The sequence below is a fragment of the Rattus norvegicus genome, chromosome 19 (genome assembly GCF_036323735.1).
Source record: "Rattus norvegicus strain BN/NHsdMcwi chromosome 19, GRCr8, whole genome shotgun sequence".
NCBI lineage: Eukaryota > Metazoa > Chordata > Mammalia > Rodentia > Muridae > Rattus > Rattus norvegicus.
In genome coordinates this window covers 42589477-42611553 of record NC_086037.1, presented here as the reverse complement: position 1 = coordinate 42611553, position 22077 = coordinate 42589477, and the positions used below count along the sequence as shown (strand labels likewise).

The 22077-nt window shown below is 41.2% G+C and overlaps 1 protein-coding gene across 28 annotated transcripts in view; it reads right to left on the bottom strand.

Moving 5' to 3' along the window:
• Positions 1–204: 204 nt before the first annotated feature.
• The window catches only part of Il15 (interleukin 15), a 75190-nt gene continuing 53317 nt past the window's right edge, over positions 205–22077 (bottom strand). For 12 of the 28 annotated variants that reach the window (XM_063277819.1, XM_039097513.2, XM_039097515.2 and 9 more), the window contains 6 exons: positions 12182–12280; positions 10976–11073; positions 10401–10485; positions 5636–5680; positions 3215–3352; positions 205–598 (listed from right to left, as the gene is read on the bottom strand). In XM_063277819.1, coding sequence (XP_063133889.1) covers positions 488–598; positions 3215–3352; positions 5636–5680; positions 10401–10485; positions 10976–11073; positions 12182–12193 — 489 coding nt within the window. In that variant the 5' untranslated portion in view covers positions 12194–12280 and the 3' untranslated portion in view covers positions 205–487. Of the gene's footprint in view, positions 599–3214; positions 3353–5635; positions 5681–10400; positions 10486–10975; positions 11074–12181; positions 12281–14479; positions 14594–15846; positions 18694–22077 lie in introns of those variants that run through there. The other 16 variants (NM_013129.3, NM_001401135.1, XR_010059962.1 and 13 more) reach the window with 11 other exon arrangements.

The window sequence follows — 22077 nt, the reverse complement described above, 5'->3', positions numbered from 1 at the left end:
AACACACACATGCATACACACACACACGTACACACACACACACACCCACACACACACTCACATACACACACATACACACACAAACACACACACAAACACACACACACAAACACACACACACACTCACTCACATACACACAGATAAGCATATATACACAAACATCACACACAGCCAAACACACATTATTAAAAAGGGCAAAGTACTTCAACTGATAAAATATGCATACAACTTTATTCCACATCTTCTGTTATATTACAAATATGCACAACTGAAGTAATAAATTAAAAATAAGCAAGCAAAAATAAGTCCGAGAAAAGCCCTTTCCCTCTCTTCATTCCCGAGGGTTCATGGGATCCAAATGGCTCAACCGTTTCCTGTTAGGCAGCTTGGTTTCCCAGCAGATCACGAATGCATGGAGCTGTGCTGCCTCTGGGCAGCAGGCGGAGGTGTCTTAATAACAGAAACACTGACGAGGTTCGAGTGCAGTCAGGACGTGTTGATGAACATTTGGACAATATGTATAAAACTCTGCAAAAACTCCGTGAAGTTTCTCTCCTCCAGCTCCTCACATTCCTTGCAGCCAGACTCTATTACATTCTGCCAAACAAGGAGGAAGAATTAGATCTGCAGACAGAATGCATCTCCTTCTTGAACAGTCTCCTTCCTGCTTAAAGCCCATCACAGTGTCGTTGTCACTGTCGTTGTCACTGTTGTTGTCCTCATTGTTATTGTTTTGGTTTTGACTTTGCCTTGTGATTTTTTATTTTGACTTTTTGTATCTCTCTCTCTCTCTAAGTCCATACTTCATGAGCACTTGCCTTTGTGTCCTATCACACAGTGTGTGTGTGTGTGTGTGTGTGTGTGTGTGTGTGTTAAATATCACAAATATAATATATTATATACATATATCACAGACTTTCAGCCTTTTTACACTACTGTTGCCTAACTATCCCTGGGAAGCATAACCAGATTTCCTTTGTTTCCCACCATTAAGCACAAGGCCGGGCACAGACAGCTAACTGAACATTAGGTTGATCTGAATCACTTAGGCAAATGCCATAAACATAGCTTTGGGAACAGCTAGAAAACTACAAGTGTGGCCATCATGAATAAACGTTTTAGCGATCATCTGAAACTATGAAGGCTGTGCCAGCAAAATTCAAATTAGATCCAACTGCATATGTAGCAGAGAATGGCCTTGTTGGGGCTCCATTGGAAGGGGAAGCCCTTGGTCCTACCAAGGTTGGACCCCAGTGAAGGGGAATATGGGGACCGGGCAGTAAGGGGGATGTATAGGAGGAATACCCATATGGGGGATAGGGAGGAGAGGGGATGGGAGACTATGGACAGGAAACCAGGAAGGGGAATAACATTTGAAATGTGAGTAAAGAAATATATCTAATAAAAATTTAAAGAAACTGGTTTAAGTAAAAAAAAAAGTCAAATTAGATTTCATATTCATTAGACACTCGGAATTCAGATTCCCCGGTACACAAAGAATGCCAGACACTGCCATGATGCTAACATAATGCTAACAGTGCTCTCTAATTGGCCCTGAAAACAATGTCAGAGAGGAAAGCAAACATGCTTAGTGGCTCACTGCCCCTGACATGTAAACATTCTACACAGGTCTCCCAACCGTGCAGTCCTGTTCACTCTTCCAGTATTTATGCCAAACTGTCACTTTGGGGGTGGCACCAATATGTAGCCTAAAGCTCAGCATTGATACTGTGATGAGTTATCTGTTACCATTAGTAGGTAATGATAACATTGCAGAAGTAATTTAACCACAAACAGATTCACTTGGCAAGCGATGGATTCCTGGGAGGAGTCTATGTCCTGGGAATCGTAATGACACATTCAAAAGAACTCTAAAATGTATGCACTCTGAGGCGGACTTTCTGATGGTGACAGGTAATCACTATTACTGACTTCCTGGAATGATTATCAGTGTGGGACATGTGCAGAGCTCAGAACAGCGAGTGAGGATGTGGGGAAAGTGTGGCGAATATGAATAAGTGACATCACTGAGAAGGTGGCGTCTGAGCAGACGCTCAAGGCAGCCCAGCATTTGGAAGAGGCCAAGGCATCTCAAGTTCACTGCACCTCCAGTTGTGTCTGCCTAAAGATGTTCCCTGAACATCCCTGACATCCATTCCTTGACCTCTATGCAACACAGTACCTTATTGACTAACCCCTCTCAACACCAGAAAGAACCCTAGAACCTCCCTAAACACACACACACACACACACACACACACACACACGCACACACACACACACACACACACACACACACACACACACACACACACACACACACACACACACTTTCTCTGTTGCAATGGGCTGAAGAGCTAACGGGCCAGTTCACTCATTCACTGACTAGCTGATTCACATTGCCTCCTTCCTCAGAATAGGTGCTTAAAAGGGTATATAGAAGTGCTTATTAAATGAAATCATTTTACTGTGCGTTCCTTTGTTTGTACCTTGTTTTGTTCACTTAGGTTGTCCCTCTCAAATCACAACTCCTTGCACCTCAGGGCATCCGTGTTGCTTACCCTCTCAGCCAAGCACAGGAGTCACTAGGATTTGCTTTCTTATAGCCCCATCCTGCTCGTGTTGTCTGGGATGCTCTAAATAATACTTGATTCTAATTGTTCCATTACTTACAGTTTTGGAAGGTGAGAGGACAGAAGCTGGAGTAGAATCACAGCTCTGATGCCTTCAGCTGCATGAACGGGGGTGTGTGGTGAGCTCTGTGTTTCCCATGTGCATCAACATTCAAACAGAAATAGAAACAGCTAGACTTGAAAAGAGACTGATTTTGAGGATTCAGTGTCTTATCAGTCCAAAGTAGAAAGGTCAGTGTGTGGTATTAAGACCTAACCCAATAAATGTGAGCTACCATTTCTGATGCTAAACACTCGATCACATTAATGTCTATCCACTGCTTGCCAATAGGGCATTTTAAATCAATATGACTGACACTAAAGCACGCTGGTTGGCATTATTCAGAAATGTCTGTTTACTGGGGGGGAGGGGATTAACAAGTTTAGGATTCTGTGCATGCCAGCACTGATACCACTTCTGGTCACCACTCCACTGGAATCAAATTCTCTTCTGTGCACCATAGGAGACTCTGCCTCTATATAAGTGCCTTGTCTCAAGCCAAAAATATCAGCTGCAGCTCTCTATAGCTGCATCACTCACCTTGTTAGAAGACAGAGTGCTGTTTGCAAGGTAGAGCACGTTTCTTACTGTTTCATTAAGAGTCATGTTACTGTACTCGTGCAAAATAACCTGTAATTCCAGGAGAAAGCAGTTCATTGCAGTAACTTTGCAACTGGGCTAAAAAGAAAAGAGCCAGTTTAAAAACAAAATAAGCAAACGCAAAACCTTTTCCCATTATTCATTTTCACATTGGTAAGACTTTGATTTAAAAAGAAAAACACAGCAGTTAATTCCACCTAGTTATTTTACAAAAACAAAAACAAACAAAACAAAAAGAGTAATACCCACACTGCTTAGTCTTAATTGTCAACCAGACACAACTTAGAAGACAGTCTTACTGAGGAATTACCTCTCAGGTTAACTTGTAGGCATGTCCCTAGAAGCTTGTCTTCATTGTTAATTCATGGAGGAAGACCCAAACTAGTGTGGGCGGCACCACTCCCTAGGCAGAGGGTCCTGAATAGTGTAAGACAGAGGAGAGGTACCTAAGAGCAAGCAAGCAAGTGTTCTTGCAGTCACTCTGTCTCTGTTCTTCACCGTTAGCTGGATACTTTAAATGCCTGTCCTGACTTCCCATAATTATGGACTATAACTTGGAACTGTAAGCCAAACAAATACTTTCTTCCCTAACTTGCTTTTTGACTGTGTGCGAGTAGGGAGTTTTATTTACACAGGAAGTGGATTTCTTTTTTCATTTGATTTTGAAACCAAAACTAACAAAGAAGGATAGTACTATTATACAGAAGGAAACACGGGCATAAAAGGCTACCATCGCTCACTGGACACCCTCTTGCTGCAGGCGAATGAGCAGCCTAGAAGTGACAGAACATTGGTGAAAAAGTGTTCACACTACATGTTCACATCTTACAGAGTGGTAACTGCAAGCCATACTGACCCTACAGTTTCCAGCAGAAAGAAGTTGAAGAAATTTGAGAGAAAACCCAAAGGAAAGGCAGTGCCCACTTATGGGCTGGCCAAATCAGAAAGGACTGTGAACAAGAAAATGTATTTCTTCTAAGAGTTACTTCTCAAAACCCTAAACTTAAAAAAATTATGGAAACATGAAGTGGGAAATCAGCTGTGCCTAGCCTAAGTATTCACATCTACACTTCAAAATCAATTCTTTCAATTGTCTGTGAGTTGCAAGGCTCCCTTCCTGCACGGGAAAGCTTTCAGATTAGGGAAAAAAGCAAAGAAAAACAGAAAATATACTACAATCAGAGGAGAGCTTATCTAGATCTCACACTTTCCTGGTGGACACCTGCTTGTCTGAGTTTCAGGCTCTACCTTCTACTCAACAAACCATGAGCAGAGGGCACAAACCTTCCACCTCAGAGAAGTTCTAGGTGCCAGTCCCGAACACACAATACATAGTTTGGTCTTGGTTCTAGGTTCATTTCTTTCTCTGTCTCAGTGATAAAACTACTCTGACAAAGAGTATCTTCAAAGAGAAAGAATGTCTGCTTTGCTCACAATCCCAAGTTGCAGTTCATCATCGAAGGGAAGTCAAGGCAACAGAACTTAAGACAGAGAGTCAGAATCACAGCTAAGAGAGCGCAGAGAGAATGCGGGCAGCTGAGCTCAGGACTCCTCCTCTAACCTCTGTGCTTTTCCAGGGTTCAGCCCATGAACTGATGCAGCCCACACTTGGAGTGGATCTTCCCACCATGTTTAAAACATTCCATAGACCTGCCCCAGAGCAAATCTCACTGATGTTCTTAGTAGGTGACTTTAAATTGTGAGAGGTTAACAATTATTTAAATTAACACTTTCCAAGCAATGGAATTGGTGGTCTATTCCTTTGCTTTAGCAATAGCCTGGAGTGAAAGGAGGAGCCACGTGACCAATGCCATTAGCAAATCAGTATATTATACATGAGGCTAGCTCATCCTTTGGATAATCCAGCATATCATTTGGATTATTCTTATCACACATAGAAACTAGTGAAAAGACCTCTTACAAGTGTAGAGATCCATGCAAAATACAAAGCATGGACACCATTAAGCAAGTTTCAGTAGATGTAGTGAGGGTGCTTACACACTATAGCACAAAAACAATGGATATAAAGACATGTAGATGGAGTTATTTAGTCCCGTTCTAGCGTCCAATTCTATGATGATCTAACTGCATCACAGAAATACATGAGATTTTTGTTTGACATTGAAGGAAAGTTGCTTTTTTTCCCCATTGTAATATGGCACCATTACAAAAGTAGCATTTGTCTAGCATTTTGCCATGAGTCCCAAAAATTCAACACTCCCTCAGAAATGTCATGGGTCAAAACACTAAGAGAACCTACCATAAGTTAGATTTTAAAACTATAAGTATTTCAGTGAAGTTATGGGAATATGGCTGAAGAACCGGAAAGATAGCAATTTTGAAAATCCTTACTATACTCACATGAAAGTCACTGTCAGTGTATAGAGTAGTATCAATATGAATAAACTGAAAAAGAGAAAATGAGGTCATATGAAAATTTTAGGTACGATACTAGCAACTTCCTATAAACAATAAATTTCATCCCTTAAATTAAATTTGAATTTTGCAATCGTTTTAAGCTCCTGCAATTATGAGAGAACACATTGAGAGACCATCTGACCTTCCTCTGCATTTCCCTGCTGGGACTTGTTTAGCCAGAACACAATTTCCTAGCAGGAAAATTCATATAGTGATGTAATGTTTCTCCCTTCTCCAGATGTTACCAGTTTTCGCCCCCTTGTCCAATCCTAGACCTTTAACATTTCAAGAATGTGAAAGAGTGGAATTATAGAGAATGCAACCTTTTTTAAGATTAGCTTTTAAAGAAATAACATTTTGAGCAGTTGTGTTACAGAGAAAGACAGCACAACAGAATGTCTGAGGTCTCTTCTGCCCATTTCCAGTTCGCCTCACGGTTCGCATGCTTCCCACTCTATGAGCATTTGTTATATCCAGTGAGTGGACACTCCTACACAGCTACAGTGCGTGTGTTCATTGCCCTGAAAGTCTTGGTTCCAGGATGGAAATGGTGAGCATCTCGAGGGCAATAGTCACTGGGATTGGACTTTGAAAGGAACCGTAGGACTTTCACCTCTTCATTTCTCTTTCTTTATGTTTTCTAGAAAAAAAAAGTGAGCGGTTTGCTTTGCCATTAGTAGCTGGCAATCCCACCTGAGATCCCCAAATCAATAGTTTAATATATAATATAATAATTATATAATATGGATTCTGTTTACACACACACACACACACACACACACACACACACACACACACACACACACACTGGTAGGTTCCCAGCATTCTAACGGCACACACTGCAGTTGAAGTGTGCTAAAGAACACCACACAGTCTCTGCTCACCCATCCTCTTTCCTAACCCTGCAAACCATCTGTCCCTTTTGTTGTTGTTGTTGTTGTTGTTGTTGTTGTTCAGTAATGTTATCATCTCTCCAAGAACAAATAGTTTGGCTACCGAACATGAAACAATTTTAGGCTGGGTTCTTTCACTGTGTGGAATGCTTTTGGGGTATCTGTTTCTTTCCATGCCTTAGCCACCTGTCTCTCTCGATCTCCTGGCTGGATATACCAAAATGAAAAACACGGTGAATAAAAGTGATGAGATTTGTTTTAATCCCAGGGGTAAAGCCTCACTTCCCCTCACTTGCAAGAGTGATAGTACATATTTTAAATTAAGTTGAAGAACTCGCCCTCTCTTCCTTTTCTGCTGAGAAATCTTGTCTTGAAGTAGCTCTGTAGCAGTTTGCTGAAGCTGCTGTAACAATCTCAAATATGCTGGATGGCTTAAATAAAGACATGTGCTTTTCTGGAACTCTGGAGGCAATCAGTCTCAGAAGGATGTACTAGGAACAGGAACGGTCTCCCAAGACTTCTCACTTTGTCTTATCAATTCCTGTCCTATCTTCTCTCTGTTCCCTCAGAGTATCTTCCTCCTGTAGGTACCTTCCTCATAGCATGGTTTCCTGTCCTTCTAAGGACATTGGCCATATTGGATTAGACCCATCCTAATGACCTAGTTTTAACTTAAATGGGTCTTTACAGATTCTCTATCAAAAGACAATCACACGATGGAGTATGGGCAGTTATTTAAAAAGGAAAACCCATCTTGTATAAGAGGTGCTCATTTGACCAGGTCTTTTTTAAATCAGTTGATATGATTTTCCATGTTGGCTCCTGATAAGTCAGCCTGAATTGACTGATAGGTCTTGAAATACTGAAAAGATTTGCATACTTAGAATAAAGAAATAAATTATCCATGAATTGCTTAGAAATATATTGTTTAATTGCAAATTTGGGGGACTTTCCTGTTCTATTTTTTTATCTCCAGTTTGATTCCATTGTGTTCTAACACACTCTCTACACAATCAAAGTTCTGGTAGCTCTGTGGCCCTTCCTTCAGGCTCAGATGTTTAGTCTTAGTGACTGTTCTGTGTGAATTTTTAAAAGTTTGTTTGTTTATGCTTCATGCATAAAGTCAAATCCCATTAGTTGGCTTTGTCATGGTTCCTATGCTTTTGGAATATTTTTATTTAATAATTTAGTTAGTCACTGGGCAGGAGTTGGTAAAAATCCACACCTGTAATAGTAAATTTGTCTGTTTCTCCTTTGAGCTGTTAAATTTTTGTGTCATGAATTTTGAGACTCTGTTCCTTGGTGCATATATATTAAAAATCAATGTTTCCTCTTCATGAATTTACTTTTGTCATTAATGGTGCTCTTGGCATTGGCAGTTACATTTTCCATTATGTCAGCTTCACCTGATACTAGGATAAGACTAATCAAGATCTTGACTGTGACTTTCCTCCTCTTGGTATGATATTTTCCTTGTACCTGGATATGATAGCTATTATGTTAGGACACTCTTGTCCAGCTTACGGATTCTGTTTTAATATGCGGCCAGTCACCAGAAGAGATGTTTTGTGCTCAGCCTGACTTAACTGCTGTGTGCTGTGGTTCTAATGCCAGCTTAGCTTTCAGGACCTCTTCAGACCTTCCATTGTAAATCCCACTCACTGTGATGAGTCATTTCTTCAGACCAGGTTACTTAGTCCATGGGGACAAAATAGACCTTTCAGAGTTGACATTCAGGATGAGATTCCTAATCTTTCTTGATTAGATTCAGCAGAACCTGCTAGGTCATCTGGCACTCTAGGCAGGAGAAGATGATCTACAATCCCAAGAAAAAATACCTCATTCTAGGGCTAATGTCACATTGGGTCCCCTTCTTGTAACCTATAAATACGTTTCTGACTTGGGAGTTGGAAAATGAATTCCTTTATAAGTTTTTGTACACTTGTTTTGATATTTACTCTTCTTCCAATTCCTTCCATGCCCACACCCTTCCCTTCCAACCCTACTTTGTGCTCTCTTCTTTTATTCTTTCTTAAGTATGGTGCTTCCCATGTATTCTTATTAGATGTGTGGTCATCCACTGTTGCTAGGTGACTTAACTAGGGACAGCACCCTTTCCAAAAGCTTACTCCCCTTCTTTGGGCAACTACTGATTGCCAGCACATCCTCATTTGGGAGTGAACTCTCTGTTGGCTTCCACATTTCATGTTGGGATTTTATTTGACCTGAGATTGTGTGGGTCTTGGGTGTACTGTCAAATGTGCATGTGTTCATATGTGCAGCTGCCCTGTTGTATTGAACAAACACTGTTTCCTTGGAGTCATGTACTACCTCAGGCTCTAACGTTTTTCCAATACGTCTCATACACAGATACCTGAGTCTTGGAAAGAGGGCATGTGATGCAGAGTTCCCATTTAGGGCTGAGCACTCTGCAGGCTCTCATCCGCTACAGCTTCACTGGTTGTGGGCTCTGCGTTAATCACCATCTCATGCAAAAAGAAGCTTCTATGATGAGTTTTGGGAAATACATTAATTTATGGGTATAATGATGTCATTGGGAGTCACTTTCATGCTATGTTTTTAGCAGAACAATGGTAATAGTTTCTACACTAGAGCCCAGGACCTGTCTACACACAGTTCTTAGCTCCAATAGAGGTGAAAATCTTAACAGTAATTAGAATTTTAAAACAGTGCCTTAAAAGGCTTTGAAAGGTTCATATATTTACTCACAAGTATTATTATTTCAAGTGATATTGTATGGGAATTTGTAGAAAAACATAGGAGATGCATACTTCATAACCATTATATGTTTTTGTTCTGAAAAAAAAAAATAACATCGATGACCTCACCCAGCCCTTGCCCTTACACGCCACAGAGCCAACTTGCCATATATGATGTGGCTAATGGCATAGGTCTTTTGGATAACTAACTGCTTTTAGACTGGATTGGAAAACTGCTCAATAATAATAATAACATTATTCCTGGTACTATATCCCTGAGCAAAAGCCCACAGCTAGGTGGCCATATGTTCTAGGGTAGAGCCTGCTACTGATATTTTTTCAATGGCCTTACTGTCAAATTACCTTCTAAGTATTTATGGTTGTCTTGGTAGACCTGGTATCCGTCAACCTTGGTCATAGGAACTTCTTTTTCCCCCCCAGGATTAAGCAATCAGTGCTGGGATATAATTGGTCAAAGTGCGACAAAGAAGAGATTGACTGCTCGGCACTAAGAAAGACATCTTTATAAACCCCACTCCCTGGCCTGCCAAGACTCTGGGGATACTGTTGAAAAGGATGTAGGGGGAAAAGTTAAAAGGCAAAGGGTGGGGATAAGTGCAATGGAATACTGTCCTCTGGATCCAATGTGGCTTTCACAAGCATGAACTCAAAGTACTCTGTTATCTGCACAGATGTTGTCTGCCAAAATAACAATGTAAAAGAGGACGTACTCTCCTGGCTCTGTCCCCCATAGCAACCTGTTGGCATGCGATAGCTACTGAGAGAAAAAAGTATTCTCTTTTGTTGGTGTTCCACTCGTATTTTTCTGTGTTTTGGTGGATGATATCATGGCCATGTACGTAATGGCAACAGTAATTGGACTTAGTGGGTTATCAAAAAAGCAAGAAACAAAAGATAAAAAGTTGGGAGTGGACACAGTGGGGAAATAGAAAAGAGGTCTTAAGGGGAGACATTGGGAAGTAGATATGATCATATATATATATGTATATATATATATTTCTTGAGAATGAAAGTTATAATGCAAATAATATATATCAAATATTAAAACAAAAAAAGTAAAAAATGTATACTCACTTGAATAAGACTTTCAATTTTCTCCAGATCGTATCTTACATCTATCCAGTTGGCCTCTGTTTTAGGGAGACCTACACTGACACAGCTGTAAGAAGACACAATTCACAGACCATATGAAGCTCAAGAAGAAGGAAGACCAAAATGTGGATGCTTCACCCCATCTTGGAAAGGGAAACAAAATACTCACGGGAGGAAATACAGAGACAAAGAATGGAGCAGAGACTGAAGGAAAGGCCATCCAGAGACTGCTCCACCTGGGGATCATGCCCATACGCAGCCACCAGACTCAGTCAACTTACATGCATGATATTAGTTTATGGACTACCTATAGCAAACACCTCAATTGTTTTAGGGGATAGAATACTCGTATGGAATACTGCCAAGGTGCTGAAATCCTCAACTAAGAATTTACGAGTCCCCCCGAGCAGCTCCACAGTCACCTGATAGCCTACGCTGAAGAGTGAAGACCAACATACAAGGAAAGTGAACACAATGCATTTTCAACATCAAGACATTCAGGGACTAACAGTCATGGCTACTAGCATAATTGCAGCTACGATGAAAGAGAAAATTACCCCAAAATGAAGACATGGATGCCAGCCTCAGTTAAGAAGTGACTGTTGAGAAGGAAACACAGGTAGTACAAGATGGATGTATTCCTCATATATGGTTTCTGGAAAACATAAATGTAGGCAATATGGTAAAAATATCCCTGTTTAAAAAAACAGGAAGACTGCATTGTATTGTATTTCAAGTTCAAAATCGTAATGGTGTCATTTCACATTTAATACTCTTTATGGAAACGTGGAATTTCAGTGAAACTTCTGTTTTGTTTTATTCTAATCTCTAGCTGGCTCTCTGCACAGTATCTCCAGTGGAAGGTCAATGACAAACTGACATTCTGAGTGACTGACATGCATACCCTTAGGACTGTTGAACTCTTTCAGTCATCATCCACTTCCTCTCACTCTGCTCTCTTTATTAATAAACTACACACTATATACAGCACGGATTAGTAATAGAACACAATAATTGCAAGCACAATAATTATACATTAATTTCATCCAAGTACAGGGAAATTAAAATACATACTGTCACATGGAGAAAATTAAACCAATAAAGGTGTTTGGGTCAGGGTTAGGATTATGTCCTCAATCCTACGATGAGAGAGACAGAGGCAATAGAATTCTGTGAGCTCAGGACTATGCTGGTCTATGTAGTGAGTTCCAGGACACTCAAGGCTACATAGTGGTGAAATCCAGTCTCAAAAAGAAGTGTATCTTTTCCCATTCTAACAGCCCCTACATAACAACTTTTCTTGGTTATTTAGAACCTTGTTTGTCTGAAATAGAGCCAGGTTTAATTCTCTGACCTGAATCTTCAGTGCTGTCAGAGATTTTGTAGTTATAGAGAGCAGCATCAGTCAACACCCCAAACACCAGAATTCTATGCAGACCCCGCTGAAAACATGCGTAATACCAGTCCTTGCCCTCAGAGACACAATGTATGGGGTGAACAGGCATTCGGAGAACAAAGAGAATGAGCAGAGTGTAGTACCGCATTAACAATGGCACAAAGGACACAGGTACACTGCTAGTCCTGTCTTCCAAAGCCCATGCTGCTTATTTTTAAAAATCAAGATAAACCTTGGAGAAACAGACATCTGTCACAACCAGAGATGTTTAGAGAATAATCGTGCCGCGTATTATAAAATAGAGCTGAGATTAAAGTGACCTTATAAGAAAAGCTGTCTGCTATTTTTGTCAGTTTTTTTTCCTTACCAAAATTTTCATTACTTAATGCCCAGGTAAATGCTTAAGTGTTGAAGAAGAGCGGGCTATGGCGAAGGGCTTCCAGCTGCCATCCATCCAGAACGCCTCCTGCAACACAACCAGAGTAAAAGATGACAATAAAAAAACACAAGTGAGTAAGCAGAAGCAGAGAAAGGCCTGGTGCTTATGCAACATCTGTTTTCTATAGGGTATGCTATATGTTCCTTAACACATGTGTCAGGCTTAGCCCTCCTGAAGCATCGTTTGGAAAATCTGATCTGGCATCACAGAAATCCCATGACAGCCAGGATTAAAGACCAGGTTTGTCTGAGTACAAAGAACAAAGCCATTCTCTCACACAATGTCCCAGAGCTGACAGATTTCAGGGCCATCTCAATCAGAATTAGGGGCAATCAAACACAAAGGCTCACCTAACCACCAACTGATAATCAAATTTATAGCAACAGCCACATTTACAGGCTTCACATTGATGTCTTAAGTGTGCTTTTTAAAATAATTTTTAATCGGAACACCATTTGTTAATTTCCTATATAACAAAACTGTATTTTTTTTCTAAACCAAAACAGGGGAACATGTGATAGATAAACACTCCCATTCAACTCCATTTCATTAAAATATTCAGGCTCAAAATATGTCAAGTACGGATGGTCTTGTTGTCCTTAAAAATAATACACGCTTAGTTGACCTTACCAATGAAAATATCAAGATCTGTTGCTTCACTGATATAATTTATCACAATCAATGACCTCAATATTTTACATATTTCAGATGCTTCCAAATGTTCAAATATTTTCTGGAAATCATGTGCAATATGTTACTCTTACTTTGTACATTTACTGTTTGTGAATGTGTGCGTGCGTGCATGTGTGTGTGTGTGTGTATGTATGTGTGTGTGTGTCTGTGTGCATGTCTGTGTGTCTGTGTATGTGTTATGTATGTGGGAATCTGTGTGAGTGTGTGTGTATATATGTGTGTGTGTGTGTGTCTGTGTGCATGTCTGTGTGTCTGTGTATGTGTTATGTATGTGGGAATCTGTGTGTGTGTGTGTGAGAGAGAGAGAGGGAGAGAGAGAGAGAGGAAGAGAGAGAGAGAGAAACAGACAGACAGACAGACAGAGGGAGAGACAGAGAGAGAGAGAGGAGAAGGCTCAAGCACAGACCATGGCACATGTGGGGAAGTCAGAGAACAAATTGTGAGAGTTTCCCTCTCTTCTTCCACCACTTAGGGTTCTGGGATCATCAGGCTTGCTGGCAAGAACTATTACGTAGTGAGCCACCTTGTCGTCTTGTTTATACCATACAGTGTACAGTATATCATTCTTAAAAGAAAAAAACCTAACATTTACCAGGGTATAAAACAAGATACTTGGTATGTGTGGGCGGCACAGCTTCCACGAAGTCTTGACCCCGTGTTCCTTGTGACACTGACATTTGACTTCACCTCCAGCAGCAGTCTGTTCTTAACTGCCTTGCCTTCATTTCAGGCAAGCCTGATTAACTTTTCCTCAGGACTACTTTTGTTCTTTGTCTGGGAAAGTGTTCTGACTGTGGTCGTTTTTTCCTAAGGACCACGATTTTCCAGCTCCCTGGTAACGACAGCCTATGCTGTTATCTCTGTGTTGAGTCTGTGTACACTGCAGGCATAGCAACCCACAAGTAACAGATGACCTGGAACAGGCAAAGAAATGGCTTTAAAACTGCGTATGACAAGGAGACACAGACAGGACAGGAGCAGGGAGCTTGGAAGTATTAAGGCCAGCGGAATGTGACACTTGCACCGTTCTCTCCTTACGCTGCAGGTCTTCATAGCGAAATACGTGTTCTTTTTACCCTACCTTGAGAAATGGGCAGATGTCAGCCATGAGTGAGGGCTGAATAGTGTGAAGTTGGGGGGAAAGCACCCGGGCAAGACTGTATCCAACCAAGCCGTATATTTACAGGCTTGAGTCATCTTCTGAATAGCATAAAAAGAGGAGGTAACGGTGGGCATATTATCGCTACTGTACAAATCAAAGTCATTTTCTACCAAGGACTAGGTAGTAAGTAGTTCATACTTTGGAAGCCCTGTGGTTTTTCTTTTAATTACATTGATATCTACTATAGCTTAAAAGGGGCGGGAGTGATGGATGGCGTGGGCTGCATCCCAGTTCTGTTTCATTATCCACATAGGTTGCTGGAGCCTCCCACTCACCGACTAAGGGACCAGATCTTTTGACAAACCAGTATTTGGTTTGCTGATGGCATCCATCACACCAGTTTCATTAGAACACAGCTGAGAGAGTCGTACCTTTAGTGGTCTGGCACCTTACAGTGGAAGTTTTTCAGTCATTGTTCTCCAGCTGCCCAGAGGCGTTAGTGGATCTATCCGGGGATCCCACTCAGTTCCCACCAGAACAAGCTGCTATGAAAACACCAGCACAGATTATGGTCGCACCGTGTGACTCTCTTTGTGTGTACTTTCACCGTGGGGAAGTCACGTACACCCCAAATGACACTGTGGCCAAGTGACACATTAGTGAAGCCACTTGGTGTTAGACTTTCAACTCCAACCCAGTGAGTTAAGTGTACGCCTTTCCTTTAGAGGTGTCCGGCTTCATGGATGCTGCATGTTATAGTTCACCACAAGATAAAAACAACAAATGACCAGTTACGATGGTTCACGTTTTTTTAAATATCACCTCTATAAAGATATACATGTGATAGGAATCAACGTGGTATTTTAATAGTTCAACCACAATAAAAACTCAGACTAGAAGTTTACTTCGCAGACAAACTGTGGCTTCTAAAGCAATAAACAGCCCTTGGACTTGAATGAGTTCTTTTACAACTCCTGGTTAGCCATGCTCAGTTTCCAGGGAAGGAGAAGCTGACAGTTCTGAAAGTGTAAGAGTTTGGTTGAATGTATGTAGAGGTTACATGTTAATGGTTAACTAGCTAAGTACAGGGCTGTTCACTAACCATTAGGACCCTGACATGCCCTCTCTCCATTTCCCAACACACAGACAAAACAAAACCTCTATCAGGATGACATTTGATTGTTACCTCCATATCTGAATTTTCAAATATCTCCTGCATCCTATTTCCCTGCACTTTGACCTCCACACCGAAGTTCAACGTTAATCTTTCCACAAATCTATTCTCGGTATTTTAGAAACTCAGCAGAGATCGAAATAGAAAAGATTTGTCTGAAATATTTCTTTTAAGGCCTCCTCCTAAAGCTCCCTTCTGTGTCTCTAACAGTACCTTCTCATTTTTATACAACTGGTATTGTGAGAACTGAACAAGAAAACCTGCAATGGGTTCCTACATGTTCCTATTCTCAGACTGATTTCAATACTCCTCATTCTTGATACCAAAACCCTACCGATACTCAAGTTTCTTGCTCATATTTTAAATCATCTCTAGATTACCCATAATACCAAATCCAGCATGAGCACTATGGAAATACAGTAAAATAGTCAAGAAATAATGACAAAGAAAGAAAATCTGTGTATGGCCAGTGTGGTTGTTTGAATATACTCCCAGGGAGTGGCACTATTAGGAGGTGTGGCCTTGTCGGAAGAAGTGTGTCACTGTGGGTATGGACTTTAACACCCTTTTCCTAGCTGACAAGGAGCTAGTCTTCTCCTATTCGCCTTCAGATGAAGATGTAGAACTCTTAGCTCCTCCTGCACCATGCCTACCTGGACACTGCCACCTTGATGATGATGGACTGAACCTGGGGCTGTAAGCCAGCTCCAATTATATGATTCCCTTAGAAGAGTTGTCTTGGTCATGGTGTCTGTTCACAGCAGTAAAACCCTAACTAAGACAGTTAGATTTTTCCCCACAAATCTACTTGATCTGTGGTTATTGACTCATAGTGTTGAAAGGGCAACTTTCCACAGCAGGCGGGAGGGGAGCCAGAAGTTGTTTAAGTTCTCGAGTAACTCTTTCCAGCTTCCTACAGTGACAAAAATCCAAGAGCAGAGAGAATCTGCATTCCACTCTAACAAGAGTCATCACACCACATTGTCTGCAACCTCTAACTTCTTAGGACTTTCCAGTATTGGCTTTGCACTCTGAGTGGGCCACTATGCAGAACAGAGGACTCAAACCTAGCACCTTATAGAGACTAAGCACGAAGCTGCACAACTTGTGGCACTGTTCCTCTGATTCAAAAAAGATACTTTGGAGACATACATTTGAGCTAGAAATTTATTATTAAGATGGCTTTGATCAAATGTTTGATAGGGAAAAGTTATAATTCTTTATAAAAAATTATGTGGAGAACTCAATTACCAATATTTCCCACAGGTACATTGTTTAACAAGGTTGGAGAGATGGCTCGGCAGTTAAGAGCATTGGTTGCTCTTTGAAAGGTCCTGAGTTCAATTCCCAGCAGTCACATGGTGGCTCACAACCATCCGTAATAGAATTTGATTCCCTCTTCTGGCACGAAGGTATACATGTAGAAGGTATACATGGGGCTCAGACGGTGCAAGGAGAAAACTGACTCCAAGTTGTTCTCTGGCCTCCATGAGCTCCTGGTATGTATATACTCCAAATGGACACATAAATAAATAAATAGATGTCATATTGTCTAATAAAGCTAGAAAAATTAGACATTATTACATATTCCCTAGATTTTACATTTTCTTTTAAAAATCATATAATAATTTAAAATTTTTACTTTAATTTTAATTACATACACGTTTATATGAATGTAGTACTTGGAGAGGCCAGAAGATGGCATCCGATCCTGCAAAATTTAAGTTAATGGTGGTTATGAGTCACCTGACCTGGGCGGGTGTCAGGAACCAAGTGTGGGTACAATGCAAGAGCAGCAAGCACTCTTAGCTTCTGAGCCATCTCTCCAGCCTCCCCACCCCCCAAGACACATACCATAATTTTAGACAGCAAATCTGGGGATTGGTTTGTTAGTAACTTGTATGTGGTAGTAATAGTTGCTCTAACTTTTGTTGGTATCTGAACAAATATTCAGAAAAATGCAACTCAGCAAAATGTTTTGGAAAGGAAAAAGTACACCCAAGAGCGAAGTCCCACATTAATAATCTCTTCCTTACAGAAGAGCAGTTTCATTGTTCCAATGCTGGTTATTTAAAATTGAGAAAAAATGTCTGCAAGACTCATATCTCATTTTATTTTAGTTCAATAAATTTTTATATTACATTGAAATTTGTGGACAGTATACTGCCAACAGAAAAACAATTTCATTTGCCATGGGCGTCCACATAATAGATCAAAGTCAGAGAATGGTACTCTAGCTATAGAGAAAACTCCTTGCAGACATGGCCCTTAGTCAAGCCCCAAATGACTCAGGTAGAACATGCACAGAAACACTGCACACACTAACAGTCTTCTGAAACAGTTAGGAACCAGTCAAGTGCTTGTCTTTGGAGAAGTGATATCACAGTTTCCCATAGACAGACAACATAAAACTTACAAAGAGGCATGTTAAGAATCTGGTTGCCTCACGCTATCCCTTAAGTCACTTGGGACTGTGCCCGAGTGAATCTTATCAAGCAAATGACAAGAGGAGAAATGAAAATGTGTTTCCTTGTCATAGACAGCATTTTGCCAGCAGTAGTACTCGTGCCATGGATATAAAAGTAAACAGCTTGTTGGGGTTACTAATGACTCTTAAATTTATTTTCTTATTTTCAAAGAGAAATGCCTCTGGTGTGAGGTTTCCTTTGGAAAACCAAGCGCCCTGGATGGCTTTATGTCGCCTTGACATAAGCTAGAGTTATCAGAGAGGAGGGGACCTCAGCTAAGCAAATATCTCCATCAGAATGTAAGCGAACCTATAGAGCATTTTTTTATTTAGTGATTGATGGTTGAGGACTCAGCCCACCGTGAGTGGTGCCACCCATGTACTGGTGGACCAGGGTTCAATAAGAAAGCAAGAGGAGCAAGCCATTAGCAGCCCTCTTGCGTGGCCTCTGCATCAGTTCCTGCCTCCAGGTTCCTGCCTAGTTTTGAGCTCTTGCCTTGGGTTCCCTCAGTGAACTGTGATTCAGGATATGTGAGCCAAAGAAACCCTTCCCATTAGGACTTGCTTTTGGTCATGATGTTACATCCCAGAAATAGTAACCATAACTAAGACACCAAGCAACCTGTTTCCAGACCAAATGAAAGATTACTAAGACTTGGTGTCCTTTAAAGAATTTTTGCTCCTTTCTGTAGACTTAATCAAACATGCCAACTGCAAAGAAAAACTAAAAGGAATAAAATGTTTCATGACTTGTCTTTTTCTTTAAAGATTTATTTATGTATTTATTTATTTATTATTCATTTATTTAACGTATGAGTACACTGTAGCTGTCTTCAGACACACCAGAAGAGGGCATCAGATCCCATTACACGTGTGAGCCACCATGTGGTTCTGGGATTTGAACTCAGGACCTCTGGGAGATCGGTCAGTGCTCTTAACCTCTGAGCCATTGCTCCAGCCCTCATGACTTGTTTTGTAGAAGACTTCAAAGCAGCAACATAAAACTGTTTGAGGGAAGAAAGGGAGAAAAGAAAGGAGGGGAGGGAGAGAGGGAAGGCAATGGAGGGAGAGTAAGAAAGGAAGGAAGGGAGGGAAGAAGGAAGGGAGAGAAAGAGCAAAGGAAAGATGGAGGGAGGGAGAGAGGGAGTGATGGAAAGAGGGAGGGAAGGGAAGGAAGAGGAAAGGAAGAGAGGAAGGAAGGAAAGAAGGAATCTATGTTGTAATGGATATAAGCATTCAGTCGTACATCACTGAATTAATACATAATAGAACCACTGTGTGCTGAGCTGTAGGACATAGTAGGTGTGCAGCGGCTCATTCAGAGATCACCAGTGCCAGCATGTAAGAGAACAAAGCCATGGCCATGAGACCCTCAAGGAGGGTCTGTGAGATGAATCCATGAGTAAGGGTATTTGCAAGCAAGTCTGGGAACCTCAGTTTAGACATCTGGACCTGTGTGCTTAGAGGCAGTGATTGTTTTTTAAAGATAGAAAATGATGGAACAAGAATATGCAACATGGTAGAACTGAACTGAAAATGTATTTGCCACAGTGACATAATCTCCAAACCACCTGATACTGATGATACTGAGGTCTGTCTCAAATGAAGCACATCTCAGCAGCTAGGTCTGGGGTAGGCACATGCTCCACTATGTCCACAGCAGCCTTATTTATAATGGACAGAAGCTGGAAAGAACCCAGATGTCCTTCAACAGAGGAATGGATACAGAAAATGTGCTACATTTACACAATGGAATACTGCTCAGCTATCAAAAACAATGATTTCATGAAATTCGCAGGCAAATGGATGGAACTAGAAAATATCATCCTGAGTTAGGTAACCCAATCACAGAAAAGCACACATGTTATGCACTCCCTGATAAGTAGATATTAGCCCAAAAGCTCGAAATACCCAAGATAAAATTCACAGACCATATGAAGCTCAAGGAGGAAAACCAAACTGTTGATGCACCAGTACTTCTTAGAAAGGGGAACAAAATTCTCCTGGGAGAAAATACAGGGACAAACAGTGAAACAGAGACTGAAGGAAAGGCCATCCAGAGACTGCCCCATCTGGGGATCCATCCCATATGCAGCCACTAAACCCAATCACTATTGCTGATGCCAAGAAACGCTTGCTGAAAGGAGCCTGATATGCATGTCTCCTGAGAGGCCCTGCCAGAGTCTTACTGATACATATTAAGATGCTTGCAGCTAAGCATGAAACTGAGCACAGGGACCCAATGGAGGAGTTAGAGAAAGGCCTGAAGGAGCTGAAGGGGTTTGCAACCCCATAGGAAGAACAAAATTATCAACCTACCAGACCCCTAGAGCTCCCAAGGACTAAACCATCAACCAAAGAGTACACATGGGGGACCCATGACTCCAGCCACATATGTACCAGAGGATGGCATTGTCTGGCATCAATAGAAGGAGAAGCCCTTGGTCCTGTGAAGGCTCATTTCCCAACTGGAGTGGAATGCAAGGGTGTTGATGTGGGAGTGGGTGGGTGGGTGGATGGGGAGCACCCTCAAAGAAACAGGGAAAGGGGGGATGGGAGAGGGGAACCTATTTGAAATGTTAATAATAAACAAGCCGATAAAAAAAAAGAAAGTGGTTGGGGAGGGAACAGTGGGTGATAAGATGAAGGATATATCCAAATACCCAAGTCAAACACGCCCTCAGTAAAACTAACATGGCAGCTTTGTTAGTTCATTGGTAGCAAACAGGATGGCAACACATAAGGGGCTTTCTGATCAAATTTCATGAAAGCTTACTTTATAGCCAGGGCATAAAGCCATCTCCAGGAAGCAGCTTTACAACAATGCTTTCCATCAAGCGTCTGACAGAAGCAGCCATCTGACAAGTCTCGTAGTTTGAACAAAAGAAACGGAACTGTTGACGTAATATTTACCCCATAGAAGGAAGCTCAGAGATGGGAAGGGCACACTTCTGGACATGGTACTGCTGGTCTGTCACTCTCTGTTTCTCACACACAGTCAGGCTCCTCCCTCCGGCCACAATGAGGCTTCGCCATCAAGCTGGAGAACCAACACATGGGCTTCCAAAGCACATGGCCTCCGTGGTCCCCCCCTAACAGAATCCTACAGCTTTATGAAGCCACGCACTGACAGAACGGCAATGGAAACAGGAAATAAAACCAAAATGAAAGCATAAACAGCTGTTTCCTTTGCTCTGTGGCAACATTGCAGATATATAGCAGTCCACACGCTCGCATGGTGGGGGCTCCTCCTGAAGATTTCTGTACGCCAAATGGCAGCACAAATAGATTCATTCTGTGTTGGTTGTTATTGTCCTAATTTTATTACCAGGGAAAAATATCTTTCCCTACGTGCATGTTACCCTTAATATCCTTGCTTCCGGGGAGAGAAGTTATAGCTGAGGCCCGATTTATAATTTTACTGTTCATTTAATTTCCTTTAACGCTTTCAAATGTTATGTGAAGGCTTTGACTTGTCAAAACTGAGCCATCCATTTCAGACATAACCCATCAAAATGACAGCACGAACAGCTCTCGTAATCTACAACAGAGAAAGAGGCAAGCCCAGTGTTTTAAAAGACAGTGTGTGTCCACACTAACTGCTTTGCACCACTGTGCTTCATGTTCGTGTATTATTTTCATAATCTGTGTTGGAGAGCACAGAGATCTGTGTCTCATTTAAAATGCAACCAAGTATAAGGTTTTTAAAAAGTATCATTGGAGATAAATAGATTTCTGGCCCGAACAATAAAGATAGATGTATTTGAGAATACAAAAGCCTTTGATTTCCTAAGGAAAAAAATTATCCTGAGAGGTTCCACACCACCAGTCCCTCTCACTCTCCTGCAGGGTTTGCTTCAACATGGACACAGTACACACACCTGGAATTACTTTTTCTCCATTTCCAAGATCCAGGAAGCGATTTCTCATTAGTCAAGCCTCAACTCAAGCACATCATAGATGATACTTGTATCATTTTGGAATCATGTATATTTATAAGAATGAACGCTGCAGCCCCGTGATGTCTACTGAATTGTTCCTAATGAACTACCAAGTACTCTAGTTTTAAGCTGTTTAACCCAAAGTTCGCACCATTTGAAACACACAGGAAGTGAGTACAGTCTGCCTGTTGACTCTCTGAGTCGAGGTCTGGCACAGTGACTGCCAGGAGAGAAGGTGACTCCCTGGGTATTCAGTTTCTCATTTCGTGGGGATACTGATCATTTTTGTTCATGTAAATGTTTGTGATCTCTGGTTGATTATCTGTGGCTAATTTATATATAATATATATATATATATTATCTGGTTGTCTTGCAATGATTTTAATAGGAAGGGATATGATTTCCCTTTTCTCTCTTCTATAGCTTTCTTTGCTCTTGTGTGTGCAT